We start from the raw sequence: 22,026 nt of genomic DNA, 5'->3' as shown, positions 1-22,026 counted from the left end.
GGGTCAAGATAAAATTGGAGCCATCTTTGAAGATTATTTCTCTAATTATTTTACCTTAGACAAACCAACTGATGATGCTTTTGATAAAGTCATTAATTCGATTCCTAGTTAGATTTTTGAGGACATGAATGCCCGTTTGATTCAGGATTTTTATGGGGAAGATATTAGAAAAGCTTTTTTTTTTTTCCAGATAGACCCCTCTAGTCTGGGAGAGGATGGTTTCACGGCTGGTTTTTATCGAAAAAATCGGAGTACAGTTGGGCCTGACATTATTTCGGTAGCTCTTAATCTTCTCAATGGGTTCTCTAGCTTAAAAGTTATCAACAAAACCCTTATTTGTTTGATTCCTAAAATTGACAACCCCGTTAGGGTTGTGGACTTTTGTCCTATTAGTCTTTGTAATATCTTTTACAAGATTATTACTAAGACTACAGATAATCGCATGCGTGAGGTGTTGGGTCACATCATTTTGGATGAGCAAAGTGCCTTTCTCCTCAGTTGTCTTATAACTGACAATGCTCTTATTGGTTTTGAATGTATCAATGCTTTAAAGGGAAAAAAAAGAGAGGTGATAGTTTTCGTGCTCTTAAACTTGATATGTCCAAAGCTTATGATCATGTTAAGTGGTGTTTTTTGGAGCAGATGATGTAGAAGCTCGAGTTTCATGGTGTTTAGATTCAAAAGATTCTTGACTGCATCTCTTTAGTGGAGTATTCTTCTTTGTTGAATGGTGAGGTCATTGGCTCTATCACTCCTCAACGTGGGCTTAGATAATGTGATCCCATGTTCTCTTATCTTTTTTTACTTTGTGTTGAGGGCCTTTCAAGCTTGGTTTGAAGGGATTGTGAAAATAAATTATTGTATGGCTTTCCTTGTGGTCATGGTGGCCCTGTTATTTTGCACTTGTTGTTTGTTGGTGATAGCTTGTTCTATTTCAAGGCTTCTGATGTGTGTTGTGTGAGATTTTGATAGCTTTTGAGTTGGTATGGGGCGACCTTGGGTCAGCTAGTAAATTTTGACAAGTCTGCAGTGTGTTTTAGCTCTAATGTTATGAGTTATGATAAATACATTTTGGTAGATTTGTTGGGTGTGAAGGGAGTTGAATGCCATGAGACTTATTTAGGCCTTCCTTATTTTATGGGGCATAGCAAGGCAAGGTTGTTTGATTCCATTCGGGATAGGATTTGGAAGAAGTGGGTAGAAATCTAAATTGTTCTCTATTGCGGGGTGTGAGATTCTCATCAAAGCAGTTATCCAGTCCATTCTTACTTATTCTATGAATCTTTTTAAGCTTCCAAAGACCTTTATCAAACATGTGCATCGTATGTGTGCTTGCTTTTGGTGGAGCAGTAATGATGTGAAAAAAAAAAGATGCATTGGTGGACCTGGGATAAACTTTATTTACATAAGGAAGATGGAGGTATGGGATTCAGGGACCTTCGTTTATTTATTCAGGCTCTCTTGGCTAAGCAAGCTTCTTGTATCAATGTTCTTGATTCTTTGGTTGGTCGTGTGTTAAAGGGTCTATATTTTCGACATTGGTCCTTTGCTGAGATCAAGAAATCAAAGAGTGGCTCTTTTGTGTGGAAAAATATCTTATGGGAGATAGAACTTTTTGACTATGGGACTGGTTGGCGTGTGAGGAATGGGAAGGACATTGCTATTTATTCTGACAACTGGATTCCTTCAGTTTTGCCTTCCGTTTTGTCTGCTCTTTTATAAATTGATGGATCTAGCAAGGTGTCGGTGTTACGGAAAGATTCAGGTGTTTGGGATAATGTGTTATTTCAATCCATTTTCTTGCCTCATGAAGCCGAGTCTATCCTTTCTATCCCTTGGTCCTCACATGATGTACCAAATAAAAAAATATGGAACTTTGAGAAATCAGGTTGGCGTTCTATTTAGAGTGATTATTGGCTTGACCTTTGCAATCTGGCTGTTCCTCGTGCTTCTCCGTCTGGTGGCGCATCTAGTTGGTGGAAAAAGATTTAGTCTCTTAATCTTCATTCAAAGGTTAGACTCTTTGATTGGCAAGCGTCACATAATATGATTCCTACTAAAATTAATCTAGCACATCATGATTTTTTATCTGATGGGTTATGTCCTTTGTGTGGGTTGGAAGATGAAACTACTCATCATGCTTTTCGGGGGGTGTACTATGTTGTTACAGTGCAGGAAATTCTATGAGTTTGTGTTGGGGGATCCTTTTGTTCATTGTGTGGATTTTCTTGACTTTATTCATAGGTTTATTAATACCCTTTCAAAGGAGATGATTGAATTAATTATGGTAATTTTGTGGAGGATTTGTTTCAGACATAATAAAATAGTCCATAACAACGTTGAGTTGACTCCTGTGCTTACTGTGCATTGGGCCCGTGATTACCTAGGGACGTTTTATAACAAATAGGCTTCGGCGGCAGCTTCCCCTGTCAGAAGGCGGCTGACGTCTCTACTGGCGGGATGGTATCTCGGACAGCCCCTCTTCAGGTGGTCCCAAAATAGAAACCTCCTCCGATTGGTTATCTCCGAGTAAATACAAATGTCGTTGTCAATTCTTTGGGCAATTGTAATGGCTTAGATATGGTGCTTCGTAATCAATTAGGAATAGTTGTAGCTTTAGCAAGTTGACATTCTGATGGCTGCTTGTTCCTGAAGTGGCTAAATCTTTGGCTATCCGCAAGACGTTGATTCAATGAGTCTCCTTTGGGTATGAAAACATAATTGTTGAGTCTGATTGTTTGAATATTGTGCTTGAACTGAAAAACAATGATTTTATTATTACTTCTTTGAGTCTAGTTTTAGTTGAAATTATTGATCTTGCTAATAGGCTCTAAGATGTTAATTGTGTGCATTGTTATAGATCTTTTGATAGCGTTGCCCATACTTTGGTCAAACTTGTTTTGACAGTTTGAAAATTATTAATAACATATGTTATTTTTGAATAATTCTCTGTCCCTACCTTGTTGCTCTTGGTGTTTGGTGGTTGAAATCTTTTCCTTAAAAACCAAAAAGTTAACCACTAGAGCTATAGTGAAAGAACTTTGTCCTATGTGTGGGATGTCACACCTCAAAATCAAAGTGAGGGATTTACATGAATCCCTATATTGGTGCTCATTATAACAATGGCGGTGAAGATGTAAAAGCATGAAGAATATTCAGGAAAGGAAAACACCTACACCAGACACAACAATGGCGACAAGTCCTCCTCCTTCCTCCTCCATATTATCCCAAAAAACCTCCAGGCTTCCAGACGACACCGTTTTCTACGCTATTTTTCCTGACTTCTCCCTAAATCCTACAGCCGCCGCCACTTCACTCTCCTCCTCACTCAACTCCCTCCACCTCAAAATCCTCCAAACCATCTCTCCCTTCGTCTCCGACTATATATGGCAGCACGAGCCCTTTACTCTCTCCGCTTCCCCCCACCCCAGTTCCACCTGCCTCTGCTCCGACCACCATTCTCACCTCCACGGTAAGCTCCGCTACGGGGATAATCTCGACGATGAGTGGTTCACTGTATTTCTCCTCTTTGAAATCTCTAGAAGGTTCCCGGACCTCTCAATCCGAGTTTGGGATACCGACGGTGAGTTCTTGCTCATTGAAGCTGCTTTCCACCTCCCTCGTTGGCTCAACCCTGACAACAGCCTCAACCGGGTCTTCGTCCGCCGTGGTGACCTCCATATTGTTCCGAAGGACCGTCTCCCCAGCCCTACTCTCGACGATTCGCTGAAGTTTATCAATCATTCTGGGGATGTGTCGCGGGCGCCGGAGCCAGTCCAAACCGCCGTGAAGAATCGGATATCGGAGTATCCCGACAGAGCGAGGTTGAATACCCATAAGGTTAGGGTTTTAGTTCCAGTTTCGGTTGCTCAAGTGCTGAAGCACGAGCCTTGCTTGATTTCACTAGCGGTCGAGGCTTTCTACGACCGGGATATCGACTCAATGAAGTACGCGGCAAAAATGGAGAAGTTCTTGAGCAAAGGTAAGGAGGAAGAACTTGTTCGGGTATCGGTGAAGATGTCGAGGGCCATGTATGCTCAGCTGGTTCAGCAGACGTTTCAAGCACCCAAATGTTATCCAATGCCCAGTAGGTCTGAAACTTCGGCTTATCTCGAAGCTGAATTGGGGATGAAAATCGCTTGTGGATTCGAGATGATGTACCAGCAGCGGCTTCGAGAGGGGTCTGAAGGTAAAGGGAGTACTTGGGAAGCGTTCAAGGAGAGTTTGGAGAAGAGTGGCTACTTTGAAGGGCATCTTCCGGGGTCCCAAGAGTACAGGAGGTTGATGCACAATGCGGAGCAACAGTTTAAGAACAGTTATTTGTCTTCGAACGTCAGGTACTTGTTGATTTTGTAACTCTTCCAGCAAATTGTATGTTAAAGTTTCATGTTTTAACCATATTTGAAAAATGTTGGTCTGATTTATTTGTATTGCAAAACTTTGATGTGCCATCGTTGGTTTAATCAGTGGTAAGTAATTTTTGATTAGAAGTGATGGTATTTAGTTCGTCTTACTTTTAGGGAGCGAACTATAGAGATGTTATACTCTGTTTCAAGGTTATTGGTATATCTAGTTGTTTGAAGTGTTAGTTTTGATGCAGTGAGATGATAAAAGCTCCATTGAAACGCATTGATGAGATTCTAGCTTTACCTCATTCGGAAAATGATTTTAAGGGTCATGGTGTTAGTCCTTCTGATGACGATACCTGGCTTTATAATGGAGAAGATGAGTTAAACTCTGCTCTTTCAGAGAGACAAAAAGAGCTTGAGCTTTACAATGCGAAGCACAAGGACAAGAAGAAGTCAAAAGTGCAGCAAGATGATAGTGAATCACGCAGCACTAATGTTGATGAGTTTGATCCTAGTGATATAGCAAAAACTATGAAGGCATTTGTCAGTAAAGTTTCAAGCTATAAAGGGGCTGAGGTTCCTGAGGACAGGTTTGTGTTACCATCTGAATCATCAAGTTTTTCAATTCCACTATCTACAAAAACACAACACAGGAATAAGCACACATGCATTTGTACTTTAGCATGCACTTTTGTCTCAAAATTTTCCAATGTATTTGTAATTTCTGTTGCTTCTGAAACCAGAGCCTTGTTCATTGTCAAATGTGAACCTTATTCGCCTGTTTATTACAGTTTATGCCTCTTTAAAAGTTATTATCCTTTCCCTTCAATTTGATTGCTATCTTTCAGGCTTAGCTGTAATGAGAGTGAGTTTGCACCATGCTGCTTGAACGTATCTTCATAATTCTCTGTTATTTTTGTAATTGACACTATGTAGCGCCTGGCCGAACACTCTTAGTTTTTAAATCTTGCTGTTTCGGTTAGGAAAGAATAAAAGTTGCTACGCTTACTTTTCAACTGGTCCTAGCAATAAGGTTTTAGAGGTTGAAACAATATAACTTTTGGAAAAGTATTTGGGGCTTAGGTTTAGGCAGTATTTTTCTCTTTGATTTGGAAACTCATCTACTTCTATGTAGGCTCTTGAATTGGACTGAATCTTATGATTGAGTGACTGGAAATTGGTTTGTATATTTCGTGTTGGGTATACATTCCAAGCTACTCTTTTTTCTAAACCCCATTGCTGAAATTCTTTTAGTGAGTTGCCCGTTGATTTTTATTAATGAAATTCTGAATGGAAATTTGCTTCAGGCTGCAACCAAATACTTTGCTCAAGCTGTAATGAAAGTCAAGTGATCCTTTATTTAAGTGACCATGCTTTGTTTCTTTTGTTCCTGTCGCATAAGCAGCTCATCCAACACTAATTTTTTTTTAAAGGAACCTAAAAGAGGTGAACCTAGATGTGGACCGTTTTATTAAAGACATGGAATCAGTGATGAAGCAACAAGGTTTTGAAGACATTGCTAGTGATGATGATATTGAAGAAGGATCCTCGTCTGACCTTGATTTTGGTATGTTTTGCAACGTATATATTAGTGGAATAAGCCAGCTTTGTTTAATGAACTGTTTTTTATTAGTGCAAATGTCTCTTAGAAGCACTCTGCTATTGTCTCCCTGGTTGTTTTCAGAAACAACCTCTTTTAAAAGCAAGATTTTCAGAATGAATTGAGAAAAAAAAAATTCCTTAAGAAATATATTTTGTTATTATTGGAGGCACTTATAATTCTGTATTTGTGCATTTATTTTGATGACAACATTTCTTGGAAAAATCTTATAAGATGTTTTTTCTGGCTTGAGAAGTTGAGATTATGTAGAATGTTTCAGTAAAAGAGATATACGTTATGCTTTGGTGTGCACTCGTTGTCTTTGTTGCATAATTTAAACATAAACGTATTCTGTGTCTCGTCTTTGCTTTGTGTTCATCCTACATTTTCTAACGTGTTAATGAGGATGACATCTCGAATATCAGCCTGTACACGTTTCTTCTGAAACAGAGAACACAATTGAAATAAATTATTGTAGTTCTATTTTTTGGGATCTTTTTAATTTCAAGTTTTAATATTTATAATCACAGAAGAATCAGAAGATGAAAGTGATGAAGCAGAACCTTCTGAAGGCAATGAGGATGGTGGGGATACTTTTATGCAATCTTACTCTGATGTTTTGAATGAGGAGTTGAAGTCCAGCACACTTGAGAAAAGTTTTGTTCGTGCTAAGGAACAAGTTGCCAAAAAAGACGAGGTATAGTTCTCACTCTCTGCACAGACTATTACAGTCAAGTTTCCATATATATTGATAATCATACTCTTTCTGTAAATAATTAAAAATTAGATTGAATGGTTGGACTGTGGGAGAAAAAGCAAAGAATGAATCAATCAATCCCCATCTGTGCAACAAACATATGTACACTGCAAATAAATGCACCACCAAAATTTTTGTTAAGAAAAGTTTACAAAAGAAAAAGATTACCAAGATCTCTCTATCCTGAAGAACTTATAACTACACTCTATTTAAACCAAATTGATATATTTGCTGTTAAGATAAATGATAGACTAGTTCTGTATTCTAGCTTTTGTTTGTCTAAATGTTATATTGACCATTTTGCAGGGAACGTCAAATACCAGCACAGCCGACATGGAAGAGGATTTTACTCCTGTTGATGCCGACGTGAACCTTGTTAAAAGCTTTCTGGATTCCTTTTCTTCCCAAGAAGGCCTTCCTGGTCCTGCTTCTAATTTGCTTGGTCTTATGGGACTACAACTAAAAGATGCCAACAAGAAGGGCAAGTGAATTTAGTTTAGTTTTATGTATTCTATGTATTTGGGTGTTGTACATGCTTTTTCCTTTCGACGAGTTTTGTCTTGAAAACTAGCTGTCTTTTTTTTTGGGAGAATTTTGAAAGAAATTTAGGTTTTTTCTTTTAAAATGTACAAATAATATGAAAGAAATAAGCTTGCTTTGCTTATTTATTACTCCGAGATAAGCGTCTTTTGGACTAGATATATTATGTTGAGGAGTGCTAAGGAAACTCTCTTTTGTACTCTCTCCATAATTGAATGATAAATGTCAAATTTTTAGATTGATTTATTTGTGTCTATTAATTAATTATAATCTTACTATTTTATTACAATTATGCTATCCTAATGAAATTAATACACTAATTATTTATTTGTAGTTGAATTAATCTTGTTAAAAATGAATAATGGAGACTTTGAATAATGAGCACAATATATATTTGTATACTGAATAAAATAGGAGTCAAAACTAAAAAAATTAGGAGTCAAAATAACATTCATATATTCATTTGCCAATTTAAATTCATTCAAAATAATATTAAAATTATCAAAAGATAAATACATAAGATATAAATAAACATAAATATCATGTAGTAATAGAGAAGTGCTTCATAATCATTATTGCATTCTATTTGAAGGTAGTTCTTGGTTAGTGTGCATAAATGATTCAAAATTTGTGACAAAAGAGCAATTTTAGAAAAGATATATAAGATTTCATACTATTATTTATTATATATAATAAGATATTCAAATGTATACCATCTTTCATATACGATCCAAAACTTGTACATTGTGAGTATTGTGTAGAAATATGTTTTAATACGTCATTTTCTCCCAGAAAAAATGCATGTTAACTTTAGTATAATAAAATTAATTTTTTATTAAAATTAATAAAATTATATATAAAATATTTACCGTTCCATTTATACATTCATCATCATTGAGAAAAATATATTCCTTACTATCTTGCTTAAGTTGCTACAAAAATAAAAATAGTTAACATAAGCACAAATATAATTAAATAAGTTACATAATTAAAATTACTAAAATAAATTTATAAATTATTAATTAATACACAAGTTAATATTATTTAATACCATTTCTTCCAAGTTTAGATGTAGAGTGTCTGTACAAGTAGTACTTTTATCCTTTGAAATTGCATCCCTATTTATAAAATAAAATTATTTTTATCACCAATTAGTTTCATTATATCTAAAAAATTAATTAATAAGAAATAATAGATTAATAAAAAGATGTACCTTTTTGGACTTGTCATTGGATTTTCTTTTGCGTGAGTTTTCAAGTCCGCTCTTTATTCGTTTCGGTGCACCTTTTGTTTTTGACACTTCAAGATCATGTATTGATTTTTTTTTACCATCAGAGTGCAATACTCTCACTAATAGAATGATTCTCCTTGACACACTTATCTAATGCATCATTCAAAGCACAACATGCAATATCAAAACTCTTTTGAGATAAGGATCCTTCTTCAATTAGTTTGATGGCTTTACAATATAGTTCATCATACCATTGTTTCTTGGATTGGACTTTGGAATATGACCAGCTGAGTATAAAATCTTTGCATCTTTAGTCCATCTTTTCAATATATACTGTGGTGGAACATTGAAAATACCAAAAGATCGAAGAACACACATAGCATGCCTACAAAGAAATCCATAGTATTCAAACATTCGGCATAGACAACTTTCTCTATCATAGTTGACCACTTATATTCAAATTCCTCAGCTACCCATGAATTATAAACACAACTGTTGAAATCTCTCATAAAATGTTCATTTGTCTTTATCACAGAACCAAGTTTTTCAAGAATCTTCCTTAAGATATGCCATAGACAAAAGCGATGCCTTGTATTTGAGAAAACATCACTAATGGCTGCTTTCATAGCTTTGTCTTGATTTGTCAATATAGAAATTGGAGCTTTCCCACCCATAGCTCTAAGCCATGTTTTTATTAGCCAAACAAATGTTGATTTAGTCTCATGTGCAAGTAATGCACAGCCAAGCAATGAAGTTTGAAAATGGTTGTTTACACCAATGAATGGAGCAAATGGCATTTTATATTTATTTGTGATGTATGTGGTGTCAAATGAGACAACATCTCCAAAAATTTTATAATCTTCTCGACTTTTTGCATCCACCCAGAAGACATTTTTAAGGCGTTGCTCTTCATCCAAGTCAATTGCATAAAAGAAATTAGAATCTTCTTCTTGCATATGCATGAAAAGCTCTTGCATCGCACTAGCATCCCCGGAAGCTAGTGCCAAGCGTTTTTCCTTGTCCAAATGATTTCTTATGTCTTTCTCCAAACATCCAATGTTTTCATATCCATTATTTGATTTTGCCATAACAGCAAAAAATTTAGTTGTGCTTACCCCAACTGCATGTAGAGTGTTAATGGTCTCCTTGTTTGAAGGTTTGATGCTTCTATGACATGTGAAATAATGAGCTTGAGCTGGATAAACTTCATGATTATGTTCTTTGATAAAATTATAAACATACCACTTTCCTTCTAATCTCCTTTTAAGATGCAATGTTGCTTTACAATCTATCTTCAAGCAAGGACGTGGATTACATGAAATACTTTCTCGTTTTGATCCCAATCTTGTACAAACAAACTTAACATCTATAAACTCATTAGAAATCTTTGATCGACGACTAGATCTTCTTAAGATGCCAAATCCTATAATCTTAGCATATTTCAAATAAAATTCATATGCTTCTTCGTGTGAGTTGGAATTCCATACCATTGCAAGGTTCTAGATATGTTTTTTCTTCATCCATACTTTCATTAAGTGAACCTTCCACATTTTCATTGTTGCATTCATCCAAATTTATATCTGAATTTTTTTTTCTAAATTCATTGCATCCTAAATAAACCATTCAACAAAAACATATAACTATACCAATCATTTATCTATAAATAAAGTATTCTAAATTAATATATATATATATATGCTAGAAACAAACAAAAAAACTCATGACATTGTATTTTTATGTATTTATATAACAAACATAAAAAAAAAAGAGAAGAGTTCTACAAATTAACTAACATATACATAACATAAATAAAACATACATTTTCCATTAGGAGTTGAAATACTTCTGTTATTTTGTACAATTTCTTTTTTTTTTAACTGAGCTTGAACTGTAAAATAATAAAAAGAAGTTAGCAACTTAGCATTAGATAATATTTAAGAGGTAATACATATATTGAAGAAAAAAAGATGAAATGAGTACTAATTACCTATTTTATTTCATTGAAGAATAGTTCTTTGTTTTTTATACGAGAAAATATCTATGAAGATGAAAAGATTAAAAGATAACTTTTCATCTGTATATAAAATCAAATTAGTAGAATAATAATTATTGTATTAATTTGATTAAGATGGCATAATTATAATAAGATAGTAATATTATGGTTAATTAATAGGTACAAATAAGTTAATTTAAAAGTTTGACATTTGTCATTTAACTATAGAGAGAGTGCAAGAGAGAGTGTCCCTAGCACTCCTCTATTATGTTTTCAAAAATAATAACTGTACGAAACAATTCTTTTTCGGTGCAACGAAACCCTCCTCCCTTTAATTTATTTTCTTCGATTTTTAACTCAAAATTTGGTAATTCAAATTTTGGTAGTAGCACGATAGTATAACATTGAAGAGGAAGAATTTAAGGTAAAGATTGGCTTTATTTTAAGGTTAATACCATTAGTTTTATATATTGGCTTTGTAATTTAGAGTAGTTATGAATATTCTAACTTAATATTCTTGGGTAGCTATGGGGATTAGTTCCAATGTTTACTTGTTGAATTTGAGTTAGAAATTGAGTTTGGAATATTTTAAGGCTTAAATCTGAATGTTAATAGCATTTTCCATTTAAGGGCTTGATTTTAATTTTTGTTACGTAAGGATTGTTGTATTTATGGTATATATGTGTCCTGTGAAGTTTGGAATGATTTGGATATGTTTTGGTGGTGTTTTCGGTGAGTGCAAAAATTAGAAGTTTTGACCTATGTTACTGCCAAACCGGTCCACCGGTTGGTGCAAACGGTTAACCGGTTCGCGGTGAAACGGTTAACCGTTTCCCAACCGGTTTGTTGTTTCTGGGAATTTTGGGGAAATCGGGAATCATATTTTTGTCATAATTTTCACTCGGTGTCGGTTTTGGATGTTCTATATACCGTTTCGAAACTTGCGACGAGCTCTACAATATGATGTATGTTTTAGAGCCAAAATATAAGTTTTATTTTAGTGTATTTGTACCGCTGGGTTTGATAGAAAATTCTAGATTGTCTTACATAAGTGTTAAGCAGTGTTTTGGAATAAACACTTATTGGTTACCGTTGTTGTGACATAGGGCAAGATCATCAGGGAGGTTTCTCCACTTGGGTTGGCCAACATGCATGAATATGGATGAAAGGTAAGAAAAATATAATGTACCACATGGCATGACAGGTTTCATAATTATCGATTGTCTGATTAGGCAATAATAATGTGAATGTGATATACAAGCTCACCTGATTAGGTGATGTGATATATGAATGTTAGACTATGGTATGATTTTGCCTGATTGTGCAATGCGGCATAAGAATACCAGACTATGGTATGAGTTTGCCTGATTATGCAATGCAGCATAAGAATGTCAGACTATGGCATGGGTTTGTTGATTAGGCAAGGTGATATATAAGCGCACCTGATTAGGTGATATGATTTATGAATGTCAGGTTATGGCATGAATTTGCCAGAGTAGGCTATGTGATATGTGGATACCTATATCCAGGTTGTGCCTGTGAGGCAACTGTTATAAAGTCATGACTATAAACTGAAATTGTTGTTAGGTTTCTTCCTGTCGGCGATCCTGATTAGCCACAGGTAGCAGTGACATGTGAGTTCCAGGCTATGGCACAGACTGAAACTGTTGTTAGGTTTTTTACTGTTGGTGATCCATATTAGGCACAGACAGCAGTGACATATAGGTGCCAGGCTATGGCACAGACTGAAATTGTTGTTAGGTTTCTTCTTGTTGACGATCCTGATTAGGCACGGGCGGCAGTGACATATAGGTGCCTGGATATGGCACGAGCTCACTTGGTTAGGCGATGTGATATATTGGTGACAGGTTGTGGTCAGGCTCGTCTGGTTAGACAAAGCGATACATTGGTGTCAGATTGTGGCACGAGCTCATCTAATTAGTTAATGCAGCGACATCATATATGATGCTAGATTATGATATGGAATTTCATGATTAGACAATGTAATATATGATTGCTTTTATTTCTATACGTGTGGCTGGTTATGTTATTCACTTTTGAATGTTATTATTCAATAATTCCATAATAGTGAAATGAATAATTGGTTATTCCATGTATTATTTTTTATTACCTTTCTTGCTAAGTCATTGTGACTCACGGGTGCTATGTGGTGCAGGTAAAGGCAAAGAAAAGCTAGAGCATCCATGAGGTGACAATCTTCTCTAGCAATGTACATATTGACCCTACTGGCATGCGTGCCGAGTTTCCAAGAGTTGTTTTTGGATTGCATTTGCCATGTATTTTGACTTGTTGTCGTATTTAGCCTTTTTGTAAATCTTTTACAACAGGGATCCCCAGAACACAATTTTAGTATTGTTATGATGTCTATTTTTAAAATTTTATTTTGGTGAAATTTTTAATATCATCACAGATTTTAATAAATTAATTAACTTATTAGTATTAAACTAGTTTATAAAATCACACATGTGGCGTCTCTATGGGATAGGGTGTTACAGGTGTTGTGCTTCCTATGGTTGCTAAAGCTTTAGCTCTGAAGGAGGTGTTGTCGTGATTGAAGCGAGTTTTCCCAATGGTTAGTAGCATCGAGATCGATTGCCTGGTGTTAGTCCAATCAATTTGTAGTCCTAAGATGATTCTATCTACGTTTGGAGGTGTTGTGGAAGATTGCAAAAATCTTTTGAATTTTTTAGTTAATTGTTGTTAAACAACCGGTTAATCGAGTTGCTCAAAAAATTGCAAGAACTTCTTGTTTAAATATTAGTTGTTTTTTTTTAGCTCTAATATTTCGAGTGATGTTTTTGTCATTATTGAGATTGAACTCGCCTAGTTGAATGAAATTTTTTAGTTAAAAGAAACTAATAAAATTTAATTATTAAAAAAATAATGAAATTTAATTATTAAAAAGATAATAATAATAACGTCATTTTTAAAATAACAACAAATTATCAATTGTTTTTTTTTTTCTAAAAAAAAAATCCTTTTTTCCTTATTCACTTAAAATTTTTTGGAGTTTTTTCATTTTTACATTTCAAAATAGTTATTTTTACATTTTTATGAAAATCTACATAGTAATCCAGCAATTTAAATTGTAACTAAAATTCACATAGCAATCTATATAGAAATTACTGGAGCAACTACAGCAGCAACCCAAACTGTAAATTTAAAAAAAAAAATTAAAAAAATAATATAAGAAGTAACTTCTCTTTTTTATTATAAATTTATTATTACTATAATCAGTAATTTATTTAGATGTCACTTCATCCGATGCTAGATATTACTAGTATCATATAGACATATTATGATTTAGTATAATAATTTTTATAAAATATTATTAATTATGTTACCACACTACTAGAGTAGTCATTTATCTATTTTTATCATCTATGTATTAAAAATATAGAAGAGTATTAATTATAATTTCTTAGTTAGTCTCCATACTAGAAATTATATGTTGATTATTTTTTAATTTTTTTTTAGTAATATTCCTTATAGTTATAATATTATCATTGTAAATTATTAAAAATTTTGAATTAATATTCTAACTTTAGAGGCGTGTTTACAAAATGATGTTGTAATTAAATAAGTCCTGCCATGAAAAAAATAATCTAATAAATAATTTTAAGCACAAAAATTAATTAAGAAATTATAATAAAAAAAGTTGATTTGTAACACCTCTCCAATAAAAAAATAAACCAATTGTCTTTGCCAAAGTCAAGTCAAGAGTAGGAGAGGACTCAGATTTGGTAATTGGTGTCGGGTAATCGAGGGACCCAATGTAGGTTTGCTGTGATACTTTTGGCCAGCTTCCATTTTTATTCTCACCATTCAAAGTCTTCTGAGAGCCAATGGTTTCTTTCTTTTTTGTTTTTTTTTTTAAATGAACCCAATGGTTTCTTTTAAAGGGTTCTTAAAGACGTGTGAGAGTTGAATTTTGAAGGGTTTTTTTTTCTTCAATCTAATATTTATTGGGAGGAAAATTTGTTGTCTTAGAAGCAATAGCAAGAGCGAGCAAGATGGAAATGGCTTCGAAGACGATTGATTTGCTTCAGGACGAGCTTCCCGTTAAGCAAGAACCCTTTATCATATCTGGGGATGTTAAAACTGGTCTTGTCCTTGTCGATATCGTCAATGGCTTCTGTACAGTCGGAGCTGGAAATATGGTAAAACTTTTTTCTCTCTCTGTTATATAATTATGATAATAACCCTGAGTTTTTGTTTTAATTGGGACATTGATTGAAAATTTGAAATTGGTTAAACATAGGCGCCTAGATTCCCCGATAAGCAGATCTCTGAAATGGTGGATGAGTCAGCGAGACTCGCCAGAGCTTTCTGCGAGAGAAAATGGCCTGTTTATGGTTTCTTGGACTCCCATGATCCAAACGTTCCTGAACATCCTTACCCTCCTCATTGTTTTGCCGGAACCCACGAATCAAAACTAGTTCCAGGTACCATTTTCCTTCCTTTCCACTGAATTTTGTTTTTTTTTGTTCTTCCTTAACTAGAACATTAGATTATTATCAACTGAGATATCCCTCATCACAAGTCAGTGACTTTCTCCAATTCAAATCTGATGGTCTGTTTCTGATTACTACAAAAAGGTTCTTTTATAGTCTCTTTATGGAAATGGAATGATATGATATGATAGCCAAGTGGGAGTGCAAGGAAAAGTCTGAGTGAATAAAGCCAAAGTTTTGGTAGTATCTAGCAAGCAATAGCTAATTGGGAGAATCTGAATCTGAATTCATTCTTAACATTTCACTCCATGGTGTCTTTAGTTTATTAATGTTTTATTTTGTCTTTTGTGTGTAGCTTTACAATGGTTAGAGAATGAATCTAATGTCACGCTTAGATGCAAAGATTGTATTGATGGGTTTCTTGGCTCAATTGAAAAAGATGGCTCCAATGTTTTTGTCGATTGGGTTAAGAATAATCAAATTAAAGCGGTGAGATTTACTAGATTCCATTTGTCTTGTCTCTTGTCCATTTTTTTTTTGGTTTATGTTGTTTGTTGACTAATACTTTGCAACCCCTTTTGTTGGATTTTGAAGATTTTGGTGGTGGGGATATGTACAGATATATGTGTACTAGACTTTGTATGTTCCACATTGTCTGCAAGAAATCGTCGGCATCTTCCTCCCCTTGAGGATGTGATTGTGTATTCTCGTGGCTGTGCCACTTATGATATCCCAGTTCATGTGGCAAGAACATCCAAGGATCTAATATCTCACCCTCAGGTACCTTTTCAACTATCAACTTTTCAAGTGTCTTAATATGGTGTCAACCTGCAACAAATCTCCATATTTTAGCAAGAAAGGAGTAAATATCTTGAATTTGAGTTCTTATTTTTCTGTGGTGAATTAGACTAATCCTTAATTAATTTCATACCAGTTTTGGTGCTGCTTTTACTTTTCTAGTAAAGTGACTTAAGATCGAAAGCTCTTTATATAGGCATAGAACCAATAAGCCAAAAAAGTAATAGAAACTTGAATTGTATGTGTTTTTGGATTAATTGTTTGATCTCATTCATTGCAGAATCTAATGCATCACATAGGCCTTTACATGGCCCAAGGAAGAGGAGCAAAGGTGGTGTCTGAAGTTTTATTTGATCAAGACAAACAAAAGAACCATTATTAAAAAGATACGTACTTTGTTTGTTTTCTCCTCTCTTACAAATAAAAGTAAGGCATCTTAAAGTTAGTCTTGGTTAAATATCAATAATATAGAAGCTTGTCGTTATTGTTTGATCTGAATTTTATGTAAATATGGAATTTGATCTTTGTAAAAGTGTCCGCGATAAATCTTGTATTGATCCCTTTTTCTTTAATAAAAATTACTACATGGGAATTATTGGAAATGATGAATAATATACTATTGATGAATTTTATTTGTTTATTTATTTATTTTTTAAAAAATAAGACTAACATTACCATTGGCTTTCACTACAATGACCCGTTTGGCTAGGACCCTAATTTCTAAAAAAAAATTAAATTAAAATTTAGAAATTGAATTTTTTATTTTTTATTTTTTATCCAAACATTTTCAAAAGTACTTTTCTAATTTTGTAAGCCAAAAATAACTTATTTTAAAATTTTCCAACCGAAGCCAATGTACTGTAGTAAAACAAGAATAAAATGTCTTGTTGATTTATTGTTATCAAAATCCGAAGAAATGTATTGTTTTGCTGTTTCTTTTCTTTGTTGAAAAAGATTGGCATCATTAAATCCTCGCAAGTAAACCACTATAGAAATCGAAAAGAGTAACATGGCAATATCATTAATCAATAAAAATTGGTTTACAAAAAAGTACTAATACAATTGGAATAGCTAGACTACTAAACAAAATGAATCTAAAGTAAGAGCTAGTTTTGTCAATAAACGAGCAATACTATAGCAATTCTAGAAAAATAAGCAAAAGAAAAATCACTAAGAAAAGTACAATAAGCCAAAGCATCTCTAATAATACACCCTAAATAACAATGATCCACCAAATAAATTTTAAGGGCATTTATAACACTAAGACAATCTAATTCTACCAAAACATGAGCATAGCCAAGACGAACACAAAATCTAACACACCACCCAAAGTGGTCGTGGCTAAAACCACACCAGAAGAATCCTACAATACCACGGCAAAACCAGCTCTAGCATTTGGAATATCCAAACTAACATCACAATTCATTTTATTAATCTCATCTGGAAGCTTCACCCACACTAGTGCACAATAATTGGCTTAAAGCCATCAGTAGGTCCAAGAGAATATAAACCATTCGCCTTATGACTGTTGAATTCTTGTTGAAGGATTTCATTTAACAAATTAGTTACTCTTTTTATTTATTTATTGAGAAAGATAGCAAACTACACTGAAGTTTTTTTAATCAAAATTTATTTTTTTTGGCAATTTTTATGAGGTGAATATAATATTTAAGATAGTTATTTGTTTGTTGAAAAAAATATAATTATAGGGGTTTTTTTTTTTATTATTCTCTTTAGGGTTTTTCTTTAGAAGTTCATAGCCATTGCTTGATTTTTTTTTTGCTTGACTAGGGCTCGCCTGACCGTTTCTCGGCCTTACGGTGTGGCTTTGGTCGGATCTTGTTGATTCCTACACTATTTTTGATTCCACTAGAGTTGTTGCTATCTTTCTACTTGAGTGTTCTTTTCTTCTGCGTCTTCTTTCTTTAGAAGTGTGTTTCGGAGATTTGAGTTTCTCATTGGCTCTGAATTTGAGTTTCTCATTGGCTCTGGACTGGTGGTAATCCTTTGAATGTGTTATTTTTATTTGCTATGTTTTTTTATGTTTACTTTTATTCTCAATAATGGTGTTGCTACACCACCTTGTTATTGTTATGGCAGTAGGGCTTTATTCATTCATGGTTGATGATTTTAGTCTTATTTCTTTTGGGACATTGGGGGAATCTCAATTGACTTAAAGTATGTTTGTGTTAGTAGTGTTATCTCAAAATTTGTGCCAATGACGTGGCATTGGGCAAGCTGACACATGGGAAGGAATATCGATCTTGGGCAAAATATAACACCAGTTTGTACTGACTAGGCCAGATGATTCCAAAACACCCGAACAGACTCAAGACCTCACCTCGCGTCGAGTAGTACAAGCCACCTGTATAATGAAATTTGTCAACCATAGGAATCGCTGAAGATACTTGAGGATACTTTCCCTAATTGTTTTCCACAAAAATAGGACCAATATAAGATTCATATTTTCATGAGATTCGATTTAACAGAATGAGAGAATTGTGGGACTCACATTCAAATCCACACCAATCTTTCTCCTATTATTTCGAGATTAAATGTACTCCCTCTCCCCTATAAATAGTGAGGTCAATTCACTATTGAGGGGGACTCATTTTTTACGCACTTTGAAAGGAGAAAATATTCTGAAAATATTTGTAACCTCCTCGAGAGATAATAAGAAACTCACCTGGTTGGACCTTGTGCTCTTAATATTCTTTCATAAGCAATACAACAAAAAAAGAGTAGGCTATTACCGTTGAAAGGTTCGAACCTCTATGAATTTCGTGTATCATTTACAGTTATTCATAATCTTTATTATTATTCAAATACTTATATCATCGTTTTATTGATTCTGCGTCGTTTATTAGAAACAAGGTCAACAAGTACCATGACTATCCTTGTCCATGTTCAGATTATGGAATTCTCAAATTTTTATTGGCCTCATGATTTGTGGTGTGATTGTTTGTTACGATTGTTATTGCTATGGTTGGTCGTTTAGTTATTTCTTTTTATTTTAGATTGAATAATAAGGTTATTATTATCCAATTTTTATTTTTGACTAGTAGTCATTGATAGGTAACATTTATCTCATGTTCATTTGGATTGGCAGGGTCGTCTCAAATATTTTAGAGGCCCTGTTCTAATTTAAAAAAGTAGGCCTCTAATAAAAAAAAATTATAATTTATAAATAATATTTTTAAATATCATCATATTATGAAAATATATTTTACATAATTAAGCACCAAAAAATTTAAACAATTTTATTAAAATTGTTGTTATTTCTAATAAAACTTCAAGCTAATATTAAATATTATGAAAAAAAAATTAAAAGAAATTAAGGAAAAACTTTTTTTTTTTATTTGGCATAACACATTAGTGGAAGATTGGGTTAAAAAAAATTCTAACAAGTCATAATGGGCCTTTTTAATTTGTGGGCCTTGTGCATTAGCACTTGTTGCACAGCTAAATGGCCGGCCCTGTGGATTGGATATGTAACACCCTACTTGACTAGGCACACTACAATAATTTTCTAATTATTGTGCGTGCACGCCTTTTCTAATCAAAGAATTTCTCAAAAATCGTGATAAAGTTAAAACTTTTTGATTTATTTTAAACTTTAATAAATACACATGTTTACATAAATTTAGGATCCCATTAAAAATTTACAAAAGTATTCAAAATATTCTTTTCACAAAAGATGTCGCCCAGCGACTACAAAATATGAGTCCATGTTGTCCCGAAACCAAACACTCCATGCTTAACCATCTTGATATGTACAATTACCAGCAAGCTCTAGACTCATTGATGCTCAACCTTTCCCTTTCCTTTACCTACACATGTAGACATATATGTGAGTTGATAGATTCAGTATGAAAAACATAAAATATATAAGTATATTACCGACTTGCAACTAGATTCTCATACACCTACCTAAAAGGCTTAACAGATGAATCAAGAATTTCTTAATAAAAGTACGATATCTATACCACATGTCCTAAGTACTAGTCCCATACTAATATTGGTAGGGTTAATTTGTACCTCAAGTACAACTGAGCGTTATACCACATACACTCTATACTCGTCACGTACTAGTATTGTAATGCTATGTCATACCCCTTAGCATTATACTGTACCAATACACTGTTAGGGTTTATACCCTGAAAAGTCTATAAAGACATTTTTTATTAGGCTAATTAGTAATTTTTTCCCCCGAACTTTGACATGTACTAAATCGTGCCTCCTGAACTTTTTTGGTCGTTAAAAATTCCCCCTGAACTATTGAGATTGTTAAATTTAAGGACTTTTGTCTAATTTTAGTAAAAAAATTCTAACATGGATGAAAGTTCAAGGGGCATGATTTAGTACATATCAAAGTTTGAGGGCATGATTTGGTAGATATCAAAGTCTGGGGAGCATGACTTAGTACATAGAATCAGTAAAATTGAATGAAATTAGATAAAAGTCCTTAAATTTAACAATCTCAATAGTTCAGGGGGAATTTCTAACGGCCAAAAAAGTTCAGGGGGCACGATTTAGTACATGTCAAAGTTCGGGGAGAAAAATTACTAATTAGCCTTTTTATTATTAATAAAGAGTTAAACATTTTGATATATGCGTGAATGTTAAATTATTAATATTTATTATTGAATAATTTATATATAAATATCAGAAAATTCCTTATTCATATATGATGTTGTGATTTGTAGTTGTTAAGAGAACTAAGATCACTTAGCTATGAATAAAACAATCAACAAAGTAATGAAATCTTTAATCAATAGTTGCCACTACGGTTCACTGATGCCCGTTCTACGGTGCAAGTAATCTCAGTTCAGATTACAGATGTAGCATTTTATATATGACAAGGACCGATATGAATAAAGATGTCTTTATCTAACATGTTGTTTATTATAAAAACCTAATTCATATTATAATGATGATCAATAGTAGATCGACATGAACTCTAGTTTATGTTATTAGTTTCTTTGATTCACTCGTTAAAGTTTCTTTGAGAAGATGAACTTTAAAATTGTGCACAAATTTAAATGAGATCTAAATTATACTTCTACTAGTGAATTAATGGTACTAAAGGATAAATAAGTAATTAGAATGGTAAAATATTAATTTGACCAAAAATAATTACGAACTAACACATGGAGGGCTAATCACTAGAATTGATTATATCAATGGACAATGTAGTAAAACTCAATAAATATAATTCTATACTTACTAAGAGTTCAATTTTATATTTATAGTGGAGTAATCATAGAATTAATAAACAAAGATTATTTGATTGATAAGACTCAATAAATAATCTAGTTTAATAGAGCTTAGAATTATAGGTATATGGTTCCCGAATCGCCACCTTGAAATAATATCAAGGAAATGAATAAAGAGTAGTATCACATTGTTCGAAAAAATCTATTATGAATTGGTAAAATAGTAATTATTTATTTTTGTAATAAATAAATAATTTTTCAAATTAATTTAATAGAAAAAGACAAAAGTTGTTAAGATAAAATTTGTCAAGACAATATTTGTTGAGATAAAAGTTATCAGGACAAAAGATACAATTAATCCTTGTCTTAATTCAGACATGGTAGGCACTTATCCTTAATGTAGGGTGTTTCTATTAGTTTTGTCTTTTTAGATTAATTAATAAATTCAATCAGATAAATATCTGAATTTGAAAAGTGGTTAAAGATATTTCAAAGTAGTTGAAATATTCTCTTGAGTAGTTAAGAGATTCCCTTATAAATATTAGTAACCGAATTCAGTTATAAATATTTATTTATTTAAATAATTAAATATAATTTAATTAATAGAGATTTAACTACTATAAATAGTAGTTTGATTTAAGAAATCAGAAGAGATTTTGAATATGTATCTTTAAAATATAGAGAAGAAAAATAGTTTTCTTTCTCAAATTGTTCTTGTTCATGTGTTGAGAAATTAACAAGAACACATTATACACTTTATTGTAATAGTCCACACTATTCCTTGTGTGTGGTGGATCAATTCGGAAGACGCTGGTGTGAGTTCATTTGCATCATCCCCATCATCTGGAGTAAAAGATACAACATACGAGAAATTTTGAGGATATCATGATAGTCATCAAGAGACATATGTTCTAAACTTGTATTTTATGTTTTGATTTAATGTATACACATCTGGAGATCTATTGGGTTATGATACAATGATAATCAGATAATATGAAATCTTCCGCTCAGTACTTGATTTAGTACCATAGAAACTAACAATTGATATCAAGAGCAGTTCCGTGAAT

At 33.2% G+C, this 22,026-nt stretch overlaps 3 protein-coding genes across 4 annotated transcripts; 2 read left to right on the top strand and 1 right to left on the bottom strand.

The window, feature by feature from the left end:
- Positions 1-2,967: 2,967 nt before the first annotated feature.
- Positions 2,968-7,492, top strand: LOC115714143 (protein ecdysoneless homolog). 2 transcript variants are annotated; one of them, XM_030642706.2, is made up of 5 exons: positions 2,968-4,337; positions 4,601-4,939; positions 5,783-5,916; positions 6,483-6,646; positions 7,013-7,492. In XM_030642706.2, the coding sequence occupies exons 1-5, from the start codon at positions 3,145-3,147 to the stop codon at positions 7,193-7,195; spliced, it is 2,013 nt and encodes a 670-aa protein (XP_030498566.2). In that variant the 5' UTR covers positions 2,968-3,144; the 3' UTR covers positions 7,196-7,492. The 2 variants fall into 2 exon arrangements, with proteins under 2 accessions (XP_030498566.2, XP_030498565.2); XM_030642705.2 differs by having other exon boundaries at positions 6,480-6,646.
- Positions 7,493-7,663: 171 nt separating this feature from the next.
- Positions 7,664-9,967, bottom strand: LOC133037090 (protein FAR-RED IMPAIRED RESPONSE 1-like). Its single transcript, XM_061113906.1, has 4 exons — positions 9,136-9,967; positions 8,460-8,560; positions 8,116-8,178; positions 7,664-7,669 (listed from the first exon to the last, which is right to left on the bottom strand). Exons 1-4 carry the CDS (start codon positions 9,965-9,967, stop codon positions 7,664-7,666), a joined length of 1,002 nt encoding a protein of 333 aa, XP_060969889.1.
- Positions 9,968-14,204: 4,237 nt separating this feature from the next.
- On the top strand, positions 14,205-16,345 carry LOC115715155 (nicotinamidase 1). The gene is made up of 5 exons (XM_030643976.2): positions 14,205-14,651; positions 14,753-14,936; positions 15,301-15,434; positions 15,540-15,725; positions 16,024-16,345. Exons 1-5 carry the CDS (start codon positions 14,505-14,507, stop codon positions 16,123-16,125), a joined length of 753 nt encoding a protein of 250 aa, XP_030499836.2. The 5' UTR covers positions 14,205-14,504; the 3' UTR covers positions 16,126-16,345.
- The last annotated feature ends 5,681 nt before the right edge of the window (positions 16,346-22,026 follow it).

Source organism: Cannabis sativa, chromosome 4 (genome assembly GCF_029168945.1).
Source record: "Cannabis sativa cultivar Pink pepper isolate KNU-18-1 chromosome 4, ASM2916894v1, whole genome shotgun sequence".
Lineage (NCBI taxonomy): Eukaryota > Viridiplantae > Streptophyta > Magnoliopsida > Rosales > Cannabaceae > Cannabis > Cannabis sativa.
Note: the sequence above shows the minus strand (reverse complement) of the source record. Positions and strands in the feature narration are given on the sequence as shown.